At 43.6% G+C, this 24001-nt stretch overlaps 1 protein-coding gene across 5 annotated transcripts in view; it reads left to right on the forward strand.

Moving 5' to 3' along the window:
• Positions 1-24001, forward strand: part of LOC106589122 (protein FAM91A1) — a 100588-nt gene that overhangs the window by 38346 nt on the left and 38241 nt on the right. For all 5 annotated transcript variants that reach the window (XM_082970263.1, XM_082970264.1, XM_082970266.1 and 2 more), the window contains 5 exons: positions 2658-2770; positions 11680-11789; positions 12842-12960; positions 19547-19633; positions 21057-21186. In XM_082970263.1, coding sequence (XP_082826389.1) covers positions 2658-2770; positions 11680-11789; positions 12842-12960; positions 19547-19633; positions 21057-21186 — 559 coding nt within the window. The remainder of the gene's footprint in view (positions 1-2657; positions 2771-11679; positions 11790-12841; positions 12961-19546; positions 19634-21056; positions 21187-24001) is intronic.

Consider the following 24001-nt stretch of genomic DNA (forward strand, 5'->3'; position numbering starts at 1 on the left):
TGGGGACTTTACGTGGTGTCGACTGAATACGGTAGGCTGCTAGCGTTGTGATATGAACTCGTCCTAATGTATGAATGAAGTCAGAGAGTTGATATGTCTGTTTCATGCGACTATTCACACGTGCATGTTTTGAATTAGTGCAGCATAAAATCTGTACATTATTGGTCCACGGGACTCATCTTCATTTCTCTTGGGAAACGAGGAAGGAGCTTGTTCAGGAAGTCCCGGGATGCAGGTCAACGGTATTCCACACACACACACGACGACAGACAGACAGACAGACAGACAGACAGACAGACAGACAGACAGACAGACAGACAGACAGACAGACAGACAGACAGACAGACAGACAGACAGACAGACAGACAGACAGACAGACAGACAGACAGACAGACAGACAGACAGACAGACAGACAGACAGACAGACAGACAGACAGACAGACAGACAGACAGACAGACAGACAGACAGACAGACAGACAGACAGACAGACAGACAGACAGACAGACAGACAGACAGACAGACAGACAGACAGACAGACAGACAGACAGACAGACAGACAGACAGACAGACAGACAGACAGACAGACAGACAGACAGACAGACAGACAGACAGACAGACAGACAGACAGACAGACAGACAGACAGACAGACAGACAGACAGACAGACAGACAGACAGACAGACAGACAGACAGACAGACAGACAGACAGACAGACAGACAGACAGACAGACAGACAGACAGACAGACAGACAGACAGACAGACAGACAGACAGACAGACAGACAGACAGACAGACAGACAGACAGACAGACAGACAGACAGACAGACAGACAGACAGACAGACAGACAGACAGACAGACAGACAGACAGACAGACAGACAGACAGACAGACAGACAGACAGACAGACAGACAGACAGACAGACAGACAGACAGACAGACAGACAGACAGACAGACAGACAGACAGACAGACAGACAGACAGACAGACAGACAGACAGACAGACAGACAGACAGACAGACAGACAGACAGACAGACAGACAGACAGACAGACAGACAGACAGAGATCAGTTGACTGCACAGCCACAGAGATCAGTTGACTGCACAGCCACAGAGATCAGTTGACTGCACAGCCACAGACAGACACCAAACTGTCTGGAGTTGAATTAGTGCTCGAGTCACCAAGTCTGGCCTAATTTCCTAGGGCTGCCATTTTCCCTCTCTCTCCCTCAATCTCTCTCTCCTCTCCCTCAATATCTCTCTCTCCCTCAATACTCCCTCTCTCTCCCTCAATTATCTCCCTCTCTCCTCAATATCTCCCTCTCCCTCAATATCTCTCCCTCTCTCTCCCTCAATATCTCTCCCTCTCTCCCTCAATATCTCTCTCTCTCTTCCTCAATATCTCCCTCTCTCTCTCCCTCAATCTCTCTCTCTCGCTCTCCCTCAATATCTCCCTCTCTCTCTCCCTCTCTCCCTCAATATCTCCCTCTCCCTCAATATCTCCCTCTCCCTCAATATCTCTCCCTCTCGCTCTCCCTCAATATCTCTCCCTCTCTCTCTCCCTCAATATCTCCCTCTCTCTCTCTCCCTCAATATCTCCCTCTCCCTCAATATCTCTCCCTCTCTCTCTCCCTCAATATCTCTCCCTCTCTCTCTCCCTCAATCTCTCTCTCTCTCTCTCTCACTCAATATCTCTCGCGCTCCCTCAATATCTCCCTCTCTCTCTCTCTCTCTCTCTCTCTCTCTCTCTCCCTCTCTCCCTCAATATCTCCCTCTCCCTCAATATCTCCCTCTCCCTCAATATCTCTCTCTCTCGCTCTCCCTCAATATCTCCCTCTCTCTCTCCCTCAATATCTCCCTCTCTCTCTCTCCCTCAATATCTCCCTCTCCCTCAATATCTCTCCCTCTCTCTCTCCCTCAATATCTCTCCCTCTCTCTCTCCCTCAATATCTCTCTCTCTCTTTCCCTCAATATCTCTCTCTCCCTCAATATCTCTCTCTCTCTTCCTCAATACTCTCTCTCTCTCTCTCTCTCTCTCTCTCTCTCTCTCTCTCTCTCACTCAATACCTCTCTCTCTCCCTCAATATCTCTCTCTCTCTTCCTCAATATCTCTCTCTCTCTCTCTCTCTCTCTCTCTCTCCCTCAATATCTCTCTCAATATCTTTCTCCCTCAATATCTCTCTCTCTTTCCCTCAATATCTCTCTCGCTCCCTCAATATCTCTCGCTCTGTCTCTCGCTCTGTCTCTCGCTCTGTCTCTCACTCTTAGTTGTTAGCTGCAGGAAACTTTCTCCACAGCTTTTATTATTTTCTGTGACCATAGTGATGCAGGGTGATTCATAATGCTTGATAATGATTTGTTGGTGTGAAGGTGGTCTGACCGACCAGGAGATTGTCTTCAGTGCACATTGAGAGGTCAGTCGGAGGAGCAGAACATAGCAGCAGCCCATGGATTCTAACTTGTCTGACAATGTTCTGTTTGACCCTCTTGGCATACCATTGATTAGGAAAAGGCTGCTTCTGGCTGTGCACTATGTTATGTTCTCTCTCTCTCTCTCTCTCTCCCTCTTTCTCTCTCTCTCTCTTTCTCTCTATCCCCTCTTCCTCTCCCCCTCTCTCTCACCCACGCTCCCTCTCTCCCCCCTCCCCTCCCTCTCTCAGAATGCTGTGTCTATGTACTGTCGCCTGGGTTTTGCCCTGAAGAAAGGAGGCTCGTTCAGCTCAGAGCAGCTCCACCCCACATGGAAGACTGCTCCCTCTGTCAACAGACTGAAGTAGGTCTTCAATACCAGTATATTACTACACTACTATATATCACTATACTACTATATATCACTATACTACTATATCACTATATCACTATATATCACTACACTACTATATATCACTATATATCACTACACTACTATATATCACTACACTACTATATATCACTATACTACTATACCACTATATCACTACACTACTATATATCACTATACTACTATACCACTATATCACTACACTACTATATATCACTATACTACTATACCACTATACCACTATATCACTATATCACTACACTACTATATATCACTATACTACTATACCACTATATCACTACACTACTATATATCACTATACTACTATACCACTATACCACTATATCACTATATCACTATACCACTATATCACTACACTACTATATATCACTATACTACTATACCACTATATTACTACACTACTATATATCACTATACTACTATATATCACTATACTACTATATATCACTATATCACTATATATCACTACACTACTATATATCACTACACTACTATATATCACTATACCACTATATCACTACACTACTATATATCACTATACTACTATACCACTATATCACTCTACTATTATATCACTACACTACTATATATCACTATACTACTATACCACAATACCACTATATCACTACACTACTATATATCACTATACTACTATATATCACTATACTACTATATCACTACACTACTATATATCACTATACTACTATACCACTATATCACTACACTACTATATATCACTATACTACTATACCACTATATCACTACACTACTATATATCACTATACTACTATACCACTATATCACTACACTACTATATATCACTATACCACTACATTACATATATCACTACACTACTATATATCACTATACTACTATACCACTATATCACTACACTACTATATATCACTATACCACTACATTACATATATCACTACACTACTATATATCACTATACTACTATACCACTATATCACTACACTACTATATATCACTATACCACTACATTACATATATCACTACACTACTATATATCACTATACTACTATACCACTATATCACTACACTACTATATATCACTATACTACTATACCACTATACCACTACACTACGTATATCACTACACTACTGTATATCACTATACTACTATATATCACTATACTACTATATCACTACACTTCTATATATCACTATACTACTATACCACAATACCACTATATCACTACACTACTATATATCACTATACTGCTATACCACTATATCACTACACTACTGTATATCTCTATACTACTATAACACTATACCACTACACACATATATATCACTATACTACTACACTACTATATATCACTATACTACTATACCACTACACTACTATATCGCTATACTACAATATCACTATACCACAATATCACTACACTACTATATATCACTATACTACTATACCACTACACTACTATATCGCTATACTACAATATCACTATACCACTATATCACTACAATACTATATATCACTATACTACTATATATCACTACACTACTATATCGCTATATCACTATATCACTATACCACTATACCACTATACCACTACACTACTATATATCACTATACTACTATATATCTCTATACTACTGTACCACGATACCACTACACTACTGTATATCACTATACCACTACATTACAAAAATCACTACACTACTATATCACTACACTACTGTATATCACTATACCACTACACTACTATATATCACTATACCACTACATTACATATATCACTACACTACTATATCACTACACTACTGTATATCACTATACTATATCACTACACTACTATATATCACTATACTACTATATATCACTATACTACTATACCACTATATCACTACACTACTGTATATCTCTATACTACTATACCACTATATCACTACACTACGATATATCACTATACTACTATATATCACTATACTACTATATCACTACACTACTGTATATCTCTATACTACTATACCACTATATCACTACATCACTATACCACTATACTACTATACCACTATATCACTACACTACTATATATCACTATACCACTATACTACTATACCACAATATCACTACACTACTGTATATCACTATACTACTATAACACTATACCACTACACACCTATATATCACTATACTACTACACTACTATATATCACTATACTACTATACCACTACACTACTATATCGCTATACTACAATATCACTATACCACTATATCACGACAATACTATATATCACTATACTACTACTATACCACTACACTACTATATCGCTATATCACTATATCACTATACCACTATACCACTACACTACTATATATCACTATATCACTATACCACTATACCACTACACTACTATATATCACTATACTACTATACCACTATATCACTATATCACCACACTACTATATATCACTACACTACTACAACATTATACCACTATATCACTACACTACTATGTATCACTATATCACTACACTACTATATATCACTATACTACTATACCACTACATCACTATACCACTATATCACTACACTACTATGTATCACTATATCACTACACTACTATATATCACTACATCACTATACTGCTATACCACTACACTACTATATATCACTATACTACTATATCACTCACACTACTACATATTACTATATATCACTATACTACTATATCACTACACTACTATATATCACTATACTACTCTATCTCTGCATCACTACACTACTATATATCACTATACTACTATAACACTATATCACCACACTACTATATATCACTATACTACTATATATCACTATACTACTATATCACTATACCACTACACTACTATATATCACTATACTACTATACTAATATATATCACTATACTACCATATCACTATATCACTACACTACTATATATCACTATACTACTATATATCACTATACTACTATATCACTATACCACTATATCACTATACCACTATATCACTATACCACTACATCACTATACCATTATATCACTATACCTCTATACTAATATACCATACTAATATACCACTGTCACTATACCACTATACCAATATATCACTATACCACTATACCACTATACTAATATACCATACTAATATACCACTATACTGCTATACCACTATACTAATATACCACTATATCGCTACACCACTATACTAATATATCATTATATCACTATACCACTATACTAATATACCAATATATCACTACACCACTATATCACTATACTAATATACCACTATATCACTACACCACTATACTAAAATATCACTATATCACTATACTAATATACCACTATATCACTACACCACTATACTAATATATCAATATATCACTATACTAATATACCACTATATCACTATACTAATATACCACTATATCACTACACCACTATACTAATATACCAATATATCACTACATCACTATACTAATATATCACTATACCACTATACTAATATACCACTATATCACTATACCACTATACTAATATACCACTATATCACTACACCACTATACTAATATACCACTATATCAGTATACCACTATACTAATATACCACTATACCATTTTATCACTACACTAAGACTATATCACTATACCACTATATCACTACACCACTATATCACTGTACCACTATACTAATATATCACTATATCGCTGTACCACTATACTAATATATCACTATATCACTATACCAATATACCGCTATATCACTATACTAATATATCACTATATCACTACACCACTATATCACTATACTAATATATCACTATACCACTATACTAATATACCACTATATCACTATATCACTACACCACTATATCACTATATCACTATACTAATATATCACTATATCACTATACCACTATACCGCTATATCACTATACCACTATAGCACTATATCACTATACCACTATACTAATATACTAATATACCACTATGTCACTATATCACTATACTAATATACTAATATACCACTATATCACTATACCACTATACTAATATACTAATATACCACTATATCACTGTATAACTATACCACTATACTACTATATCACTATACCACTATATCACTACACCACCATACCACTATACTAATATTCCACTATATCACTATACTAATATACCACTATCACTACACCACTATACTAATATACCACTATATCACTATACCACTTTACTAATATACCACTATATCACTATACCAATATATCACTACACCTCTATACTAATATACCACTATATCACTATACCACTTTACTAATATACCACTATACCACTATACTAATATACCACTATATCACTATACCACTATACCACTATACTAATATACCACTATATCACTATACCACTATACTAATATACCACTATATCACTGTATAACTATACCACTATCACTACACCACTATACTAATATATCACTATACCACTATATCACTATACCACTATACCACTATACCACTATACTAATATACCACTATATCACTATACCACTATACTAATATATCACTATATCACTATACCACTATATCACTACACCACCATACCACTATACTAATATTCCACTATATCACTATACTAATATACTAATATACCACTATATCACTATACCACTATATCACTATACCACTATACTAATATACCACTATATCACTATACCACTATACTAATATACTAATATACCACTATATCACTGTATAACTATATCACTATACCACTATACCACTATACTAATATACCACTATATCAATATACCACTATACTAATATATCACTATATCACTATACCACTATATCACTACACCACCATACCACTATACTAATATTCCACTATATCACTATACCACTATACTAATATACCACTATATCACTATACCACTATATCACTACACCTCTATACTAATATACCACTATATCACTATACCACTTTACTAATATACTAATATACCACTATATCACTATACTACTATACTAATATACCACTATATCACTATACCACTATACTAATATATCACTATACCACTATACTAATATACCACTATACCACTATACTAATATCACTATACCACTATACTACTATACCACTATACCACTATATCACTATACGACTACACCACTATATCACTATACCACTATACTAATATTTCACTATATCACTACACCACTATACTAATATACCACTATACCACTATACCACTACACCACTACACCACTATACTAATATATCACTATACCACTATACTAATATACCACTATACTAATATACCACTATATCACTATACCACTATACCACTATACTAATATATCACTATACTACTATACCACTATACTAATATATCACTACACCACTATACCACTATACTATTATACCACTATACCACTATAGCACTATACTAATATATCACTATACCACTATACTAATATACCACTATACTAATATACCACTATATCACTATACCACTATACCACTATACTAATATATCACTATACTACTATACCACTATGTCACTACACCACAATACACTTATACTAATATATCACTATACCACTATATCACTATACCACTATACTAATATTTCACTATATCACTATACCACTATACTAATATACCACTATACTAATATACCACTATACCACTCTACTAATATACCACTATATCACTATATAACTATACCACTATACTACTATATCACTACACCACTATATCAATATACCACTACTACTCCACTATATCACTATACCACTATACCACTATATCACTATACCACTATAGCACTATACTAATATACCACTATTTCACTATACCACTATATCACTACATCACTATACTAATATATCACTATATCACTACACTAATATACCACTATATCACTATATTAATATATCACTATCACTATTCTTATATACCACTATTCCACTATACCACTATACTAATATACCACTATATCACTACACCACTATACTAATATACTACTATATCGCTATACCACTATATCACTACACCACAATACTAATATACCACTATATGACTATACCACTATGCTACTATACTAATATACCTCTATATCACTATACCACTATACTAATATACCACTATATCACTATACCACTATATTACTATACTTCTATACCACTATATCACTATACCACTATACTAATATATCACTATATCACTATACCACTATATCACTATATCAATATACCACTATACCACTATACTAATATACCACTATACTAATATACCACTATATCAATATACCACTATACTAATATACCACTATATCAATATACCACTATACCACTATACTAATATACCACTATACTAATATACCACTATATCAATATACCACTATACTAATATACCACTATATCAATATACCACTATACTAATATACCACTATATCAATATACCACTATACCACTATACTAATATACCACTATATCACTTGTCGTGACGTTGTATTAGTTAATGTGACGACTGTTGCTCATCGAATGATTAACGGTTTATAAGTGCGTGATTAAATGAATTAAGCGATGAATCAAGCAATTATTAACTCATCAACCTGGGGCACCATGGGAACAGTATTTTGATTGAGTTTCTATTTCCCAAATTAACTCAAAGGATATCAGAATATCGATTTTACAACAGTTGCTAAATTAATCAACCTCTTGTCTCATGTCTGAACGTCGCATAATCCGGGAATCTGCACGGACCCGGGTCCCACCAATGAGTTTACCACACCAATCTTAGTTGATTATTTATTTACTAGCAAGCTAAAATGATGATAAAAATACACATACACAAAACACAGTCTAGCTATTGATTAGGACTTAGTATAACGGGCCAACACACTATGGCGCGTGTTACCCAAAATGGGGATTTAAAAAAGAGAGAAACCAAGAAAGTACACGAGAGAAATATACATTTGGGTTCATTTGTCAGCCATGCTTATTTAAACCTAGCCTTGCCCCGAACTGCCGCTCTTATGGGTCAGAATATAATGATGTAATTACGTGTTGGAGGTCTCAGGTGGGAAGCTCCGCGTGTGTCGTTTAGGCTTCTCAATGACGCACTTCTCCGGCGCAACTCTCTGGTTGTCCTCACGATGTCAGTGTCCTTCTTGGCTTAGGGGTCTGATCCCTCGCCCTTGATCTGAAAGGGGTCTTCTGAGGACAGACAGCTCTGTAGCTCAGAGCTCACAGCTTCGGACTCGAACGGTGTAGATACCACGATTCAATGGAGAGTGGAGGCTGGGTGGTTCGGCTTGAATTCACCCGCTTAGACACAGCTACTCCTCCGTAGCTCGTGTAGAAAAAGATTTCTTTGTCTTCAACCTTGTGTTTCGTTTTGGGGTTTGTTGACTTTGTTAGACCTTCGCTGCAGCTTGGGGTCAATTAGTCTGATATGTTAATTCTTCACTCTCCTGTCTTATACCCTCGGGTCAGAAGTGGGCGTAACCGCCTTTAGGGCAATTCTCTGGGCGGACCAAGTTAAGGGGCAAGGCCTAGATTTGACTAAAATCCTATTTTAGACACTACCTTCACATCTCATCTTTACCAAAACATTCTCTTTGATTTGGATATTTTCCACACAACGTACAATGTATAAACATCAGGCATATACTGGGAAAACTCTTAAAGGTGCAATGTTTTCATAATAACGTCATCTCTTAACCTTTAATAACAATTCAAAAGTTACATACATTTTCATATTCCACCTCTCGTCATGACCACCATTGTGGCTGACGGAAACCATTGTTCCAAAGTCCCTTTATTGCATGTTTAATGTTCTGAGGCCAGTTCTCCATAGTGAGGACAAAGGAATTTCTCTGTGGCCTAAGGTTTATTATGGGCGTGAGGGGTCATAAAACCCCCACATCTTCAGACCCCTAGATCTCTCCTCCTCTGTTGGGGGTTTGGGAGATAATCTGTAGGGTGGTGGTCTCCTGTACCCTGACCTGATCAGGACAGTCATGACACACTATACCACTATATCACTATACCACTATATCAATATACCACTATATCAATATACTGCTATATCACTATATCACTATACTAATATACCACTATATCACTGTATAACTATATCATTATATCACTACACTACTACATTTAAACTCAGTTTTTCACAATTCCTGACATTTAATCCTAGTAACAATTCCCTGTCTTACGTCAGTTAGGATCACCACTTTATTTTAAGAATGGGACATGTCAGAATAATAGTAGAGAGAATGATTTATTTCAGCTTTTATTTCTTTCATCACATTCCCAGTGGGTCAGAAGTGTACATACACTCAATTAGTATTTGGTAGCATTGCCTTTAAATTGTGTAACTTGGGTCAAGTGTTTCGGGTAGCCTTCCACAAGCTTCCCACAATAAGTTGGGTGAATTTTGGCCCATTCCTCCTGACAGAGCTGGTGTAACTGAGTCAGGTTTGTAGGCCTCCTTGCTCGCACACGCTTTTTCAGTTCTGCCCACCAATTTTCTATAGGATTGAGGTCAGGGCTTAGTGATGGCCACTCTAATACCTTGACTTTGTTGTCCTTAAGCCATTTTGCCACAACTTTGGAAGTATGCTTGGGGTCATTGTCCATTTGGAAGACCCATTTGCCACCAAGCTTTAACTTCCTGACTGATGTTACTTCAATATATCCACCTAATTTTTGTTTTAATAAATCACATCCACACTATAAGACACACACACACACACACACACACACACACACACACACACACACACACACACACACACACACACACAGCCCCAGTGTAATGTATGTGTGGGGTTTCCCACCCCGTGTCCCAGGAGCACAGTGGATCCCAAACAGATGCTGCTGTCGTGGGAACAGGGGAGTCCTGTGATGGAGGCTGGGTCTTCGGCTACAGACACAGACACCACCAGCCTGGAGGACCAAGGTGAGCGTTTCCACTGTTACCACCCAGAATACACCACAAGCCCTGGCTCTGGCCCCCCAAGGTAGTGTCCCCCCCCAGAGTAGTGTCCCCCCCAGAGTAGTGTCCCCCCCAGAGTAGTGTCCCCCCAGAGTAGTGTCTACCCAGTAGTATTACCCAGCGTAGTATCCCCCCCGAGTAGTGTCCCCCCAGAGTAGTGTCCCCCCCAGAGTAGTGTCCCCCCCAGAGTAGTGTCCCCCCAGAGTAGTGTCCCCCCAGAGTAGTGCCCCCCCTAGAGTAGTGTCCCCCCCCCAGCGTAGTATCCCCCCAGCGTAGTATCCCCCCCAGCGTAGTATCCCCCCCAGCGTAGTATCCCCCCCAGCGTAGTATCCCCCCCAGCGTAGTATTCCCCCCCCAGCGTAGTGTCCCCCCCCCAGCGTAGTGTCCCCCCCAGCGTAGTGTCCCCCCCAGCGTAGTATCCCCCCCCAGCGTAGTATTCCCCCCCCAGCGTAGTATTCCCCCCCCAGCGTAGTGTCCCCCCCCAGCGTAGTATCCCCCCCAGCGTAGTATCCCCCCCAGCGTAGTATCCCCCCCAGCGTAGTATCCCCCCCCAGCGTAGTGTCCCCCCCCGCGTAGTATCCCCCCCCCCCCGCGTAGTATCCCCCCCAGCGTAGTGTCCCCCCCAGCGTAGTATCCCCCCCAGCGTAGTGTCCCCCCCAGCGTAGTATCCCCCATAGCATCATGGGATGTTCTTCTCTCTCTGTGTGTTAGACAACGCCAGCGTAGTATCCCCCATAGCATCATGGGATGTTCTTCTCTCTCTGTGTGTTAGACAACGCCAGCGTAGTATCCCCCATAGCATCATGGGATGTTCTTCTCTCTCTGTGTGTTAGACAACGCCAGCGTAGTATCCCCCATAGCATCATGGGATGTTCTTCTCTCTCTGTGTGTTAGACAACGCCAGCGTAGTATCCCCCATAGCATCATGGGATGTTCTTCTCTCTCTGTGTGTTAGACAACGCCAGCGTAGTATCCCCCATAGCATCATGGGATGTTCTTCTCTCTCTGTGTGTTAGACAACGCCAGCGTGAGCAGCCTGAGTAACCCTGGTCCTGCTGCCCCGCCCACCAAGAGGATCGCCTTCCTGTTTGACTCCACCCTCACCGCCTTCCTCATGATGGGGAACCTCTCTCCGGTTCGTACCCTGACCTCTGACCTCTGACCCCTTAACCCTCACCGCCTTCCTCATGATGGGGAACCTCTCTCCGGTTCGTACCCTGACCTCTGACCCCTTAACCCTCACCACCTTCCTCATGATGGGGAACCTCTCTCCAGTTCGTACCCTAACCTCTGACCTCTGACCCCTCACCACCTTCCTCATGATTTGTATAATTTTTTTATTATGGGGAACTTCTCTCCAGCGAGTCCTCTGATTCTAACAGTTTTGTGACTTCAATATATCTTTAAAAATCTTCTTTCTGCAAAATGTAATAAAATGATCACTGATTCCATAGACTATTACTCAACTCTTTTGCAGACATCAGTATTGAAGTCTCCTAACAAAATGATTTCCGTCACCAGAGAATCATTACAGTTTGACAACACAATTTCAAGACCTTCACAGAATGCATTCTGATTGGGCGGCTTGTAACACACCCCCAACAAATCGGTTTTGGTTTTGGGAAGGCACATATCCAGCCAGACAATCTCCAGATCAGCTATTAAATCCGACCTGACGTTGTATGCAATGTTCGATCTTACAAAAGGCACATATCCCCTCCACCGTTCTGATTCAGATCCTTCCTGACAACATTGCCTAGCTCAGTTTCTGAGTCACGAACAGATTAATCCAACAATGTCTCTGTAAAACATTAGTCACCTCTGATTTGCAAAACAAACCAACAGGTGTATCTCATCAATCTTCCATAGTAGGCGTCGGACGTTTAAGTGCGCAAAATGTAAACCTTTCTTCCCGAAGGCCTCACTGAATTCCCGATCCACTTGTAACTCACCTCCCGCTGCACTGCCTCTGGTCTCTGCCCCTATGGAGCACCCCTCCCCAGGGGGCCTCTCTGCCCCTATGGAGCACCCCTCCCCAGGGGGCCTCTCTGCCCCTATGGAGCACCCCTCCCCAGGGGGCCTCTCTGCCCCTATGGAGCACCCCTCCCCAGGGGGCCTCTCTGCCCCTATGGAGCACCCCTCCCCAGGGGGCCTCTCTGCCCCTATGGAGCACCCCTCCCCAGGGGGCCTCTCTGTGGAGCACCCCTTCCCAGGGGGCCTCTCTGCCCCTATGGAGCACCCCTCCCCAGGTGGCCTCTCTATGGAGCACCCCTCCCCAGGGGGCCTCTCTGCTCTATGGAGCACCCCTCCCCAGGGGGCCTCTCTGCTCTATGGAGCACCCCTCCCCAGGGGGCCTCTCTGCCCCTATGGAGCACCCCTCCCCAGGGGGCCTCTCTGCCCCTATGGAGCACCCCTCCCCAGGTGGCCTCTCTATGGAGCACCCCTCCCCAGGGGGCCTCTCTGCTCTATGGAGCACCCCTCCCCAGGGGGCCTCTCTGCCCCTATGGAGCACCCCTCCCCAGGTGGCCTCTCTATGGAGCACCCCTCCCCAGGGGGCCTCTCTGCTCTATGGAGCACCCCTCCCCAGGGGGCCTGGGGCACCCACCTGGTGTCCCAGGTCTAAATCAGTCCCTGATTAGAGGGGAATGATGAAGACAGCAGTGGAACTAATAAACCATGTCTCTGTTCTCTCCCCTCAGAACCTGAAGAGCCATGCCGTCACCATGTTTGAGGCTAATAAACCATGTCTCTGTTCTCTCCCCTCAGAACCTGAAGAGCCATGCCGTCACCATGTTTGAGGCTAATAAACCATGTCTCTGTTCTCTCCCCTCAGAACCTGAAGAGCCATGCCGTCACCATGTTTGAGGCTAATAAACCATGTCTCTGTTCTCTCCCCTCAGAACCTGAAGAGCCATGCCGTCACCATGTTTGAGGCTAATAAACCATGTCTCTGTTCTCTCCCCTCAGAACCTGAAGAGCCATGCCGTCACCATGTTTGAGGCTAATAAACCATGTCTCTGTTCTCTCCCTCAGAACCTGAAGAGCCATGCCGTCACCATGTTTGAGGCTAATAAACCATGTCTCTGTTCTCTCCCCTCAGAACCTGAAGAGCCATGCCGTCACCATGTTTGAGGCTAATAAACCATGTCTCTGTTCTCTCCCCTCAGAACCTGAAGAGCCATGCCGTCACCATGTTTGAGGCTAATAAACCATGTCTCTGTTCTCTCCCCTCAGAACCTGAAGAGCCATGCCGTCACCATGTTTGAGGCTAATAAACCATGTCTCTGTTCTCTCCCCTCAGAACCTGAAGAGCCATGCCGTCACCATGTTTGAGGCTAATAAACCATGTCTCTGTTCTCTCCCCTCAGAACCTGAAGAGCCATGCCGTCACCATGTTTGAGGCTAATAAACCATGTCTCTGTTCTCTCCCCTCAGAACCTGAAGAGCCATGCCGTCACCATGTTTGAGGCTAATAAACCATGTCTCTGTTCTCTCCCCTCAGAACCTGAAGAGCCATGCCGTCACCATGTTTGAGGCTAATAAACCATGTCTCTGTTCTCTCCCCTCAGAACCTGAAGAGCCATGCCGTCACCATGTTTGAGGCTAATAAACCATGTCTCTGTTCTCTCCCCTCAGAACCTGAAGAGCCATGCCGTCACCATGTTTGAGGCTAATAAACCATGTCTCTGTTCTCTCCCCTCAGAACCTGAAGAGCCATGCCGTCACCATGTTTGAGGCTAATAAACCATGTCTCTGTTCTCTCCCCTCAGAACCTGAAGAGCCATGCCGTCACCATGTTTGAGGCTAATAAACCATGTCTCTGTTCTCTCCCCTCAGAACCTGAAGAGCCATGCCGTCACCATGTTTGAGGCTAATAAACCATGTCTCTGTTCTCTCCCTCAGAACCTGAAGAGCCATGCCGTCACCATGTTTGAGGCTAATAAACCATGTCTCTGTTCTCTCCCTCAGAACCTGAAGAGCCATGCCGTCACCATGTTTGAGGCTAATAAACCATGTCTCTGTTCTCTCCCCTCAGAACCTGAAGAGCCATGCCGTCACCATGTTTGAGGCTAATAAACCATGTCTCTGTTCTCTCCCCTCAGAACCTGAAGAGCCATGCCGTCACCATGTTTGAGGCTAATAAACCATGTCTCTGTTCTCTCCCCTCAGAACCTGAAGAGCCATGCCGTCACCATGTTTGAGGCTAATAAACCATGTCTCTGTTCTCTCCCCTCAGAACCTGAAGAGCCATGCCGTCACCATGTTTGAGGCTAATAAACCATGTCTCTGTTCTCTCCCCTCAGAACCTGAAGAGCCATGCCGTCACCATGTTTGAGGCTAATAAACCATGTCTCTGTTCTCTCCCCTCAGAACCTGAAGAGCCATGCCGTCACCATGTTTGAGGCTAATAAACCATGTCTCTGTTCTCTCCCCTCAGAACCTGAAGAGCCATGCGGTCACCATGTTTGAGGCTAATAAACCATGTCTCTGTTCTCTCCCCTCAGAACCTGAAGAGCCATGCCGTCACCATGTTTGAGGCTAATAAACCATGTCTCTGTTCTCTCCCCTCAGAACCTGAAGAGCCATGCCGTCACCATGTTTGAGGCTAATAAACCATGTCTCTGTTCTCTCCCCTCAGAACCTGAAGAGCCATGCCGTCACCATGTTTGAGGCTAATAAACCATGTCTCTGTTCTCTCCCCTCAGAACCTGAAGAGCCATGCCGTCACCATGTTTGAGGCTAATAAACCATGTCTCTGTTCTCTCCCCTCAGAACCTGAAGAGCCATGCCGTCACCATGTTTGAGGCTAATAAACCATGTCTCTGTTCTCTCCCCTCAGAACCTGAAGAGCCATGCCGTCACCATGTTTGAGGCTAATAAACCATGTCTCTGTTCTCTCCCCTCAGAACCTGAAGAGCCATGCCGTCACCATGTTTGAGGCTAATAAACCATGTCTCTGTTCTCTCCCCTCAGAACCTGAAGAGCCATGCCGTCACCATGTTTGAGGCTAATAAACCATGTCTCTGTTCTCTCCCCTCAGAACCTGAAGAGCCATGCCGTCACCATGTTTGAGGCTAATAAACCATGTCTCTGTTCTCTCCCCTCAGAACCTGAAGAGCCATGCCGTCACCATGTTTGAGGCTAATAAACCATGTCTCTGTTCTCTCCCCTCAGAACCTGAAGAGCCATGCCGTCACCATGTTTGAGGCTAATAAACCATGTCTCTGTTCTCTCCCCTCAGAACCTGAAGAGCCATGCCGTCACCATGTTTGAGGCTAATAAACCATGTCTCTGTTCTCTCCCCTCAGAACCTGAAGAGCCATGCCGTCACCATGTTTGAGGCTAATAAACCATGTCTCTGTTCTCTCCCCTCAGAACCTGAAGAGCCATGCCGTCACCATGTTTGAGGCTAATAAACCATGTCTCTGTTCTCTCCCCTCAGAACCTGAAGAGCCATGCCGTCACCATGTTTGAGGCTAATAAACCATGTCTCTGTTCTCTCCCCTCAGAACCTGAAGAGCCATGCCGTCACCATGTTTGAGGCTAATAAACCATGTCTCTGTTCTCTCCCCTCAGAACCTGAAGAGCCATGCCGTCACCATGTTTGAGGCTAATAAACCATGTCTCTGTTCTCTCCCCTCAGAACCTGAAGAGCCATGCCGTCACCATGTTTGAGGCTAATAAACCATGTCTCTGTTCTCTCCCCTCAGAACCTGAAGAGCCATGCCGTCACCATGTTTGAGGCTAATAAACCATGTCTCTGTTCTCTCCCCTCAGAACCTGAAGAGCCATGCCGTCACCATGTTTGAGGCTAATAAACCATGTCTCTGTTCTCTCCCCTCAGAACCTGAAGAGCCATGCCGTCACCATGTTTGAGGCTAATAAACCATGTCTCTGTTCTCTCCCCTCAGAACCTGAAGAGCCATGCCGTCACCATGTTTGAGGCTAATAAACCATGTCTCTGTTCTCTCCCCTCAGAACCTGAAGAGCCATGCCGTCACCATGTTTGAGGCTAATAAACCATGTCTCTGTTCTCTCCCCTCAGAACCTGAAGAGCCATGCCGTCACCATGTTTGAGGCTAATAAACCATGTCTCTGTTCTCTCCCCTCAGAACCTGAAGAGCCATGCCGTCACCATGTTTGAGGCTAATAAACCATGTCTCTGTTCTCTCCCCTCAGAACCTGAAGAGCCATGCCGTCACCATGTTTGAGGCTAATAAACCATGTCTCTGTTCTCTCCCCTCAGAACCTGAAGAGCCATGCCGTCACCATGTTTGAGGCTAATAAACCATGTCTCTGTTCTCTCCCCTCAGAACCTGAAGAGCCATGCCGTCACCATGTTTGAGGCTAATAAACCATGTCTCTGTTCTCTCCCCTCAGAACCTGAAGAGCCATGCCGTCACCATGTTTGAGGCTAATAAACCATGTCTCTGTTCTCTCCCCTCAGAACCTGAAGAGCCATGCCGTCACCATGTTTGAGGCTAATAAACCATGTCTCTGTTCTCTCCCCTCAGAACCTGAAGAGCCATGCCGTCACCATGTTTGAGGCTAATAAACCATGTCTCTGTTCTCTCCCCTCAGAACCTGAAGAGCCATGCCGTCACCATGTTTGAGGCTAATAAACCATGTCTCTGTTCTCTCCCCTCAGAACCTGAAGAGCCATGCCGTCACCATGTTTGAGGCTAATAAACCATGTCTCTGTTCTCTCCCCTCAGAACCTGAAGAGCCATGCCGTCACCATGTTTGAGGCTAATAAACCATGTCTCTGTTCTCTCCCCTCAGAACCTGAAGAGCCATGCCGTCACCATGTTTGAGGCTAATAAACCATGTCTCTGTTCTCTCCCCTCAGAACCTGAAGAGCCATGCCGTCACCATGTTTGAGGCTAATAAACCATGTCTCTGTTCTCTCCCCTCAGAACCTGAAGAGCCATGCCGTCACCATGTTTGAGGCTAATAAACCATGTCTCTGTTCTCTCCCCTCAGAACCTGAAGAGCCATGCCGTCACCATGTTTGAGGCTAATAAACCATGTCTCTGTTCTCTCCCCTCAGAACCTGAAGAGCCATGCCGTCACCATGTTTGAGGCTAATAAACCATGTCTCTGTTCTCTCCCCTCAGAACCTGAAGAGCCATGCCGTCACCATGTTTGAGGCTAATAAACCATGTCTCTGTTCTCTCCCCTCAGAACCTGAAGAGCCATGCCGTCACCATGTTTGAGGCTAATAAACCATGTCTCTGTTCTCTCCCCTCAGAACCTGAAGAGCCATGCCGTCACCATGTTTGAGGCTAATAAACCATGTCTCTGTTCTCTCCCCTCAGAACCTGAAGAGCCATGCCGTCACCATGTTTGAGGCTAATAAACCATGTCTCTGTTCTCTCCCCTCAGAACCTGAAGAGCCATGCCGTCACCATGTTTGAGGCTAATAAACCATGTCTCTGTTCTCTCCCCTCAGAACCTGAAGAGCCATGCCGTCACCATGTTTGAGGCTAATAAACCATGTCTCTGTTCTCTCCCCTCAGAACCTGAAGAGCCATGCCGTCACCATGTTTGAGGCTAATAAACCATGTCTCTGTTCTCTCCCCTCAGAACCTGAAGAGCCATGCCGTCACCATGTTTGAGGCTAATAAACCATGTCTCTGTTCTCTCCCCTCAGAACCTGAAGAGCCATGCCGTCACCATGTTTGAGGCTAATAAACCATGTCTCTGTTCTCTCCCCTCAGAACCTGAAGAGCCATGCCGTCACCATGTTTGAGGTGGGGAAGCTGTCAGACGAGACCCTGGACAGCTTTCTGATGGAGCTGGAGAAAGTAAGCTGTGTGTCTTAATAGGCTTCATGGGAAGAAACAGAAGGGGCTGTAGAGCGGGAGACAAGGTGACATGGCAGCTTCAAATACACACACACACACACACGCACACACACAGACACACACACACACAGACACACACAGACACGCACGCACGCACGCACGCACGCACGCACGCACGCAGACAGACAGACAGACAGACAGACAGACAGACAGACAGACAGACAGACAGACAGACAGACAGACAGACAGACAGACAGACAGACAGACAGACAGACAGACAGACAGACAGACAGTACATAAGACATAACTGTACACACACCAGTCCAATTTGTTGACAGGGTTGTTGTTGAGAGTTTTCTTGTTGTTGTCAATCAGGTAGAGAGCCCAGGTTCTAACCTCTCTCTCTCTCTGTCTCCCCCCTCCCTCAGGTAGAGAGCCCAGGTTCTAACCTCTCTCTCTGTCTCCCCCCTCCCTCAGGTAGAGAGCCCAGGTTCTAACCTCTCTCTCTCTCTGTCTCCCCCCCTCCCTCAGGTAGAGAGCCCAGGTTCTAACCTCTCTCTCTCTCTGTCTCCCCCCTCCCTCAGGTAGAGAGCCCAGGTTCTAACCTCTCTCTCTCTCTCTGTCTCCCCCCTCCCTCAGGTAGAGAGCCCAGGTTCTAACCTCTCTCTCTCTCTCTGTCTCCCCCCTCCCTCAGGTAGAGAGCCCAGGTTCTAACCTCTCTCTCTCTCTCTCTCTCCCCCCTCCCTCAGGTAGAGAGCCCAGGTTCTAACCTCTCTCTCTGTCTCCCCCCCTCCCTCAGGTAGAGAGCCCAGGTTCTAACCTCTCTCTCTCTCTGTCTCCCCCCTCCCTCAGGTAGAGAGCCCAGGTTCTAACCTCTCTCTCTGTCTCCCCCCTCCCTCAGGTAGAGAGCCCAGGTTCTAACCTCTCTCTCTCTCTCTGTCTCCCCCCTCCCTCAGGTAGAGAGCCCAGGTTCTAACCTCTCTCTCTCCCCCCTCCCTCAGGTAGAGAGCCCAGGTTCTAACCTCTCTCTCTGTCTCCCCCCCTCCCTCAGGTAGAGAGCCCAGGTTCTAACCTCTCTCTCTCTCTGTCTCCCCCCCCTCCCTCAGGTAGAGAGCCCAGGTTCTAACCTCTCTCTCTGTCTCCCCCCTCCCTCAGGTAGAGAGCCCAGGTTCTAACCTCTCTCTCTCTGTCTGTCTCCCTCCTCCCTCAGGTAGAGAGCCCAGGTTCTAACCTCTCTCTCTCTCTCTGTCTCCCCCCTCCCTCAGGTAGAGAGCCCAGGTTCTAACCTCTCTCTCTCTCTCTGTCTCCCCCCTCCCTCAGGTAGAGAGCCCAGGTTCTAACCTCTCTCTCTGTCTCCCCCCCTCCCTCAGGTAGAGAGCCCAGGTTCTAACCTCTCTCTGTCTCTGTCTCCCCCCTCCCTCAGGTAGAGAGCACAGCGGAGGGCGAGGCCCAGAGGTATTTTGACCACGCTCTGACCCTCAGGAACACTATCCTGTTTCTCCGCTACAACAAGGAACTGACCACCGACCAGGGCCCTGACCTGCCTAACAACGGTAACTAACAACACAACTTACAGCCTCTTCCTTTAGTTAGGAAGAAATCATTCTTATTATTATTAAAAGTAGTTGGAATTAAAAATGAAAGTTGGAGTTAAAAGTTGTGAGATATTGATATTCAGTGTGCAAGTAGTTAGTAGCTTTAACATCCTGTCTGTTAGTTAGTAGCTTTAACATCCTGTCTGTAAGAAGTTAGTAGCTTTAACATCCTGTCTGTAAGTAGTTAGTAGCTTTAACATCCTGTCTGTAAGTAGTTAGTAGCTTTAACATCCTGTCTAAGTAGTTAGTAGCTTTAACATCCTGTCTGTAAGTAGTTAGTAGCTTTAACATCCTGTCTGTAAGTAGTTAGTAGCTTTAACATCCTGTCTGTAAGTAGTTAGTAGCTTTAACATCCTGTCTAAGTAGTTAGTAGCTTTAACATCCTGTCTAAGTAGTTAGTAGCTTTAACATCCTGTCTGTAAGTAGTTAGTAGCTTTAACATCCTGTCTGTTAGTAGTTAGTAGCTTTAACATCCTGTCTGTAAGTAGTTAGTAGCTTTAACATCCTGTCTAAGTAGTTAGTAGCTTTAACATCCTGTCTGTAAGTAGTTAGTAGCTTTAACATCCTGTCTAAGTACTTAGTAGCTTTAACATCCTATCTAAGTAGTTAGTAGCTTTAACATCCTGTCTGTAAGTAGTTAGTAGCTTTAACATCCTGTCTGTTAGTAGTTAGTAGCTTTAACATCCTGTCTAAGTAGTTAGTAGCTTTAACATCCTGTCTAAGTAGTTAGTAGCGTTAACATCCTGTCTGTGAGTAGTTAGTAGCTTTAACATCCTGTCTGTAAGTAGTTAGTCGCTTTAACATCCTGTCTGTAAGTAGTTAGTATCTTTAACATCCTGTCTGTAAGTAGTTAGTAGCTTTAACATCCTGTCTGTAAGTAGTTAGTAGCTTTGACATCCTGTCTGTAAGTAGTTAGTAGCTTTAACATCCTGTCTGTAAGTAGTTAGTAGCTTTGACATCCTGTCTGTAAGTAGTTAGTAGCTTTGACATCCTGTCTGTTAGTAGTTAGTAGCTTTAACATCCTGTCTGTAAGTAGTTAGTAGCTTTAACATCCTGTCTGTTAGTAGTTAGTAGCTTTAACATCCTGTCTGTAAGTAGTTAGTAGCTTTAACATCCTGTCTGTAAGTAGTTAGTAGCTTTAACATCCTGTCTGTAAGTAGTTAGTAGCTTTAACATCCTGTCTGTAAGTAGTTAGTAGCTTTAACATCCTGTCTGTAAGTAGTTAGTAGCTTTGACATCCTGTCTGTAAGTAGTTAGTAGCTTTGACATCCTGTCTGTAAGTAGTTAGTAGCTTTGACATCCTGTCTGTAAGTAGTTAGTAGCTTTGACATCCTGTCTGTAAGTAGTTAGTAGCTTTGACATCCTGTCTGTAAGTAGTTAGTAGCTTTAACATCCTGTCTGTAAGTAGTTAGTAGCTTTGACATCCTGTCTGTAAGTAGTTAGTAGCTTTAACATCCTGTCTGTTAGTAGTTAGTAGCTTTAACATCCTGTCTGTTAGTAGTTAGTAGCTTTAACATCCTGTCTGTTAGTAGTTAGTAGCTTTAACATCCTGTCTGTAAGTAGTTAGTAGCTTTAACATCCTGTCTGTTAGTAGTTAGTAGCTTTAACATCCTGTCTGTAAGTAGTTAGTAGCTTTAACATCCTGTCTGTAGGTAGTTAGTAGCTTTAACATCCTGTCTGTAAGTAGTTAGTAGCTTTAACATCCTGTCTGTTAGTAGTTAGTAGCTTTAACATCCTGTCTGTAAGTGTTGTTTTGGATTTAGTGTTTTTGGTGGTGCTTTTTGTTTTATGGTTTTGGGTGCTTTCATCAAGTCAAGTTTTTTCACATTCAGTTATTGTGACTGTTTATATTTTGGTCTGTGTAAATGAAATACTCGTGCCAACAGAACTGAACTGAGTGTGTACGACCCAAATGAGATGCAAACACAACAATTGTTACTCTGTCCAGAGACACACACACTGAATTCAGAATGAACGTACCTTTATTTGATTTTTTAACAACTTTTATTTTGAGATGATTATTATTTTTTTAGAGAGGGGAGGTTACAAAAATAATCAATGAAATGCATACCAAGATAACCCATTCCCCCTCTCCTCAGTCCCCATCCACCCTCTCCTCGGTCCCCACCCTCTCCTCAGTCCACATCCACCCTCTCCTCGGTCCCCATCCACCCTCTCCTCAGTCCCCATCCACCCTCTCCTCGCTCCCCATCCACCCTCTCCTCGCTCCCCATCCACCCTCTCCTCGCTCCCCATCCACCCTCTCCTCGCTCCCCAGCCTCGGTCCCCATCCACCCTCTCCTCGCTCCCCAGCCTCGGTCCCCATCCACCCTCTCCTCGCTCCCCAGCCTCGGTCCCCATCCACCCTCTCCTCGCTCCCCATCCACCCTCTCCTCGCTCCCCAGCCTCGGTCCCCAACCACCCTCTCCTCGGTCCCCAACCACCCTCTCCTCGGTCCCCATCCACCCTCTCCTCGGTCCCCATCCACCCTCTCCTCGCTCCCCAGCCTCGGTCCCCAACCACCCTCTCCTCGGTCCCCATCCACCCTCTCCTCAGTCCCCATCCACCCTCTCCTCGCTCCCCATCCACCCTCTCCTCGGTCCCCATCCACCCTCTCCTCGGTCCCCATCCACCCTCTCCTCGGTCCCCATCCACCCTCTCCTCCCTCCCCATCCTCGGTCCCCATCCACCCTCTCCTCGGTCCCCATCCACCCTCTCCTCGGTCCCCATCAACCCTCTCCTCGGTCCTCATCCACCCTCTCCTCGGTCCCCA

This window comes from Salmo salar, chromosome 27 (assembly GCF_965601325.2).
Source record: "Salmo salar chromosome 27, fSalSal1, whole genome shotgun sequence".
In the NCBI taxonomy this organism is placed as follows: domain Eukaryota; kingdom Metazoa; phylum Chordata; class Actinopteri; order Salmoniformes; family Salmonidae; genus Salmo; species Salmo salar.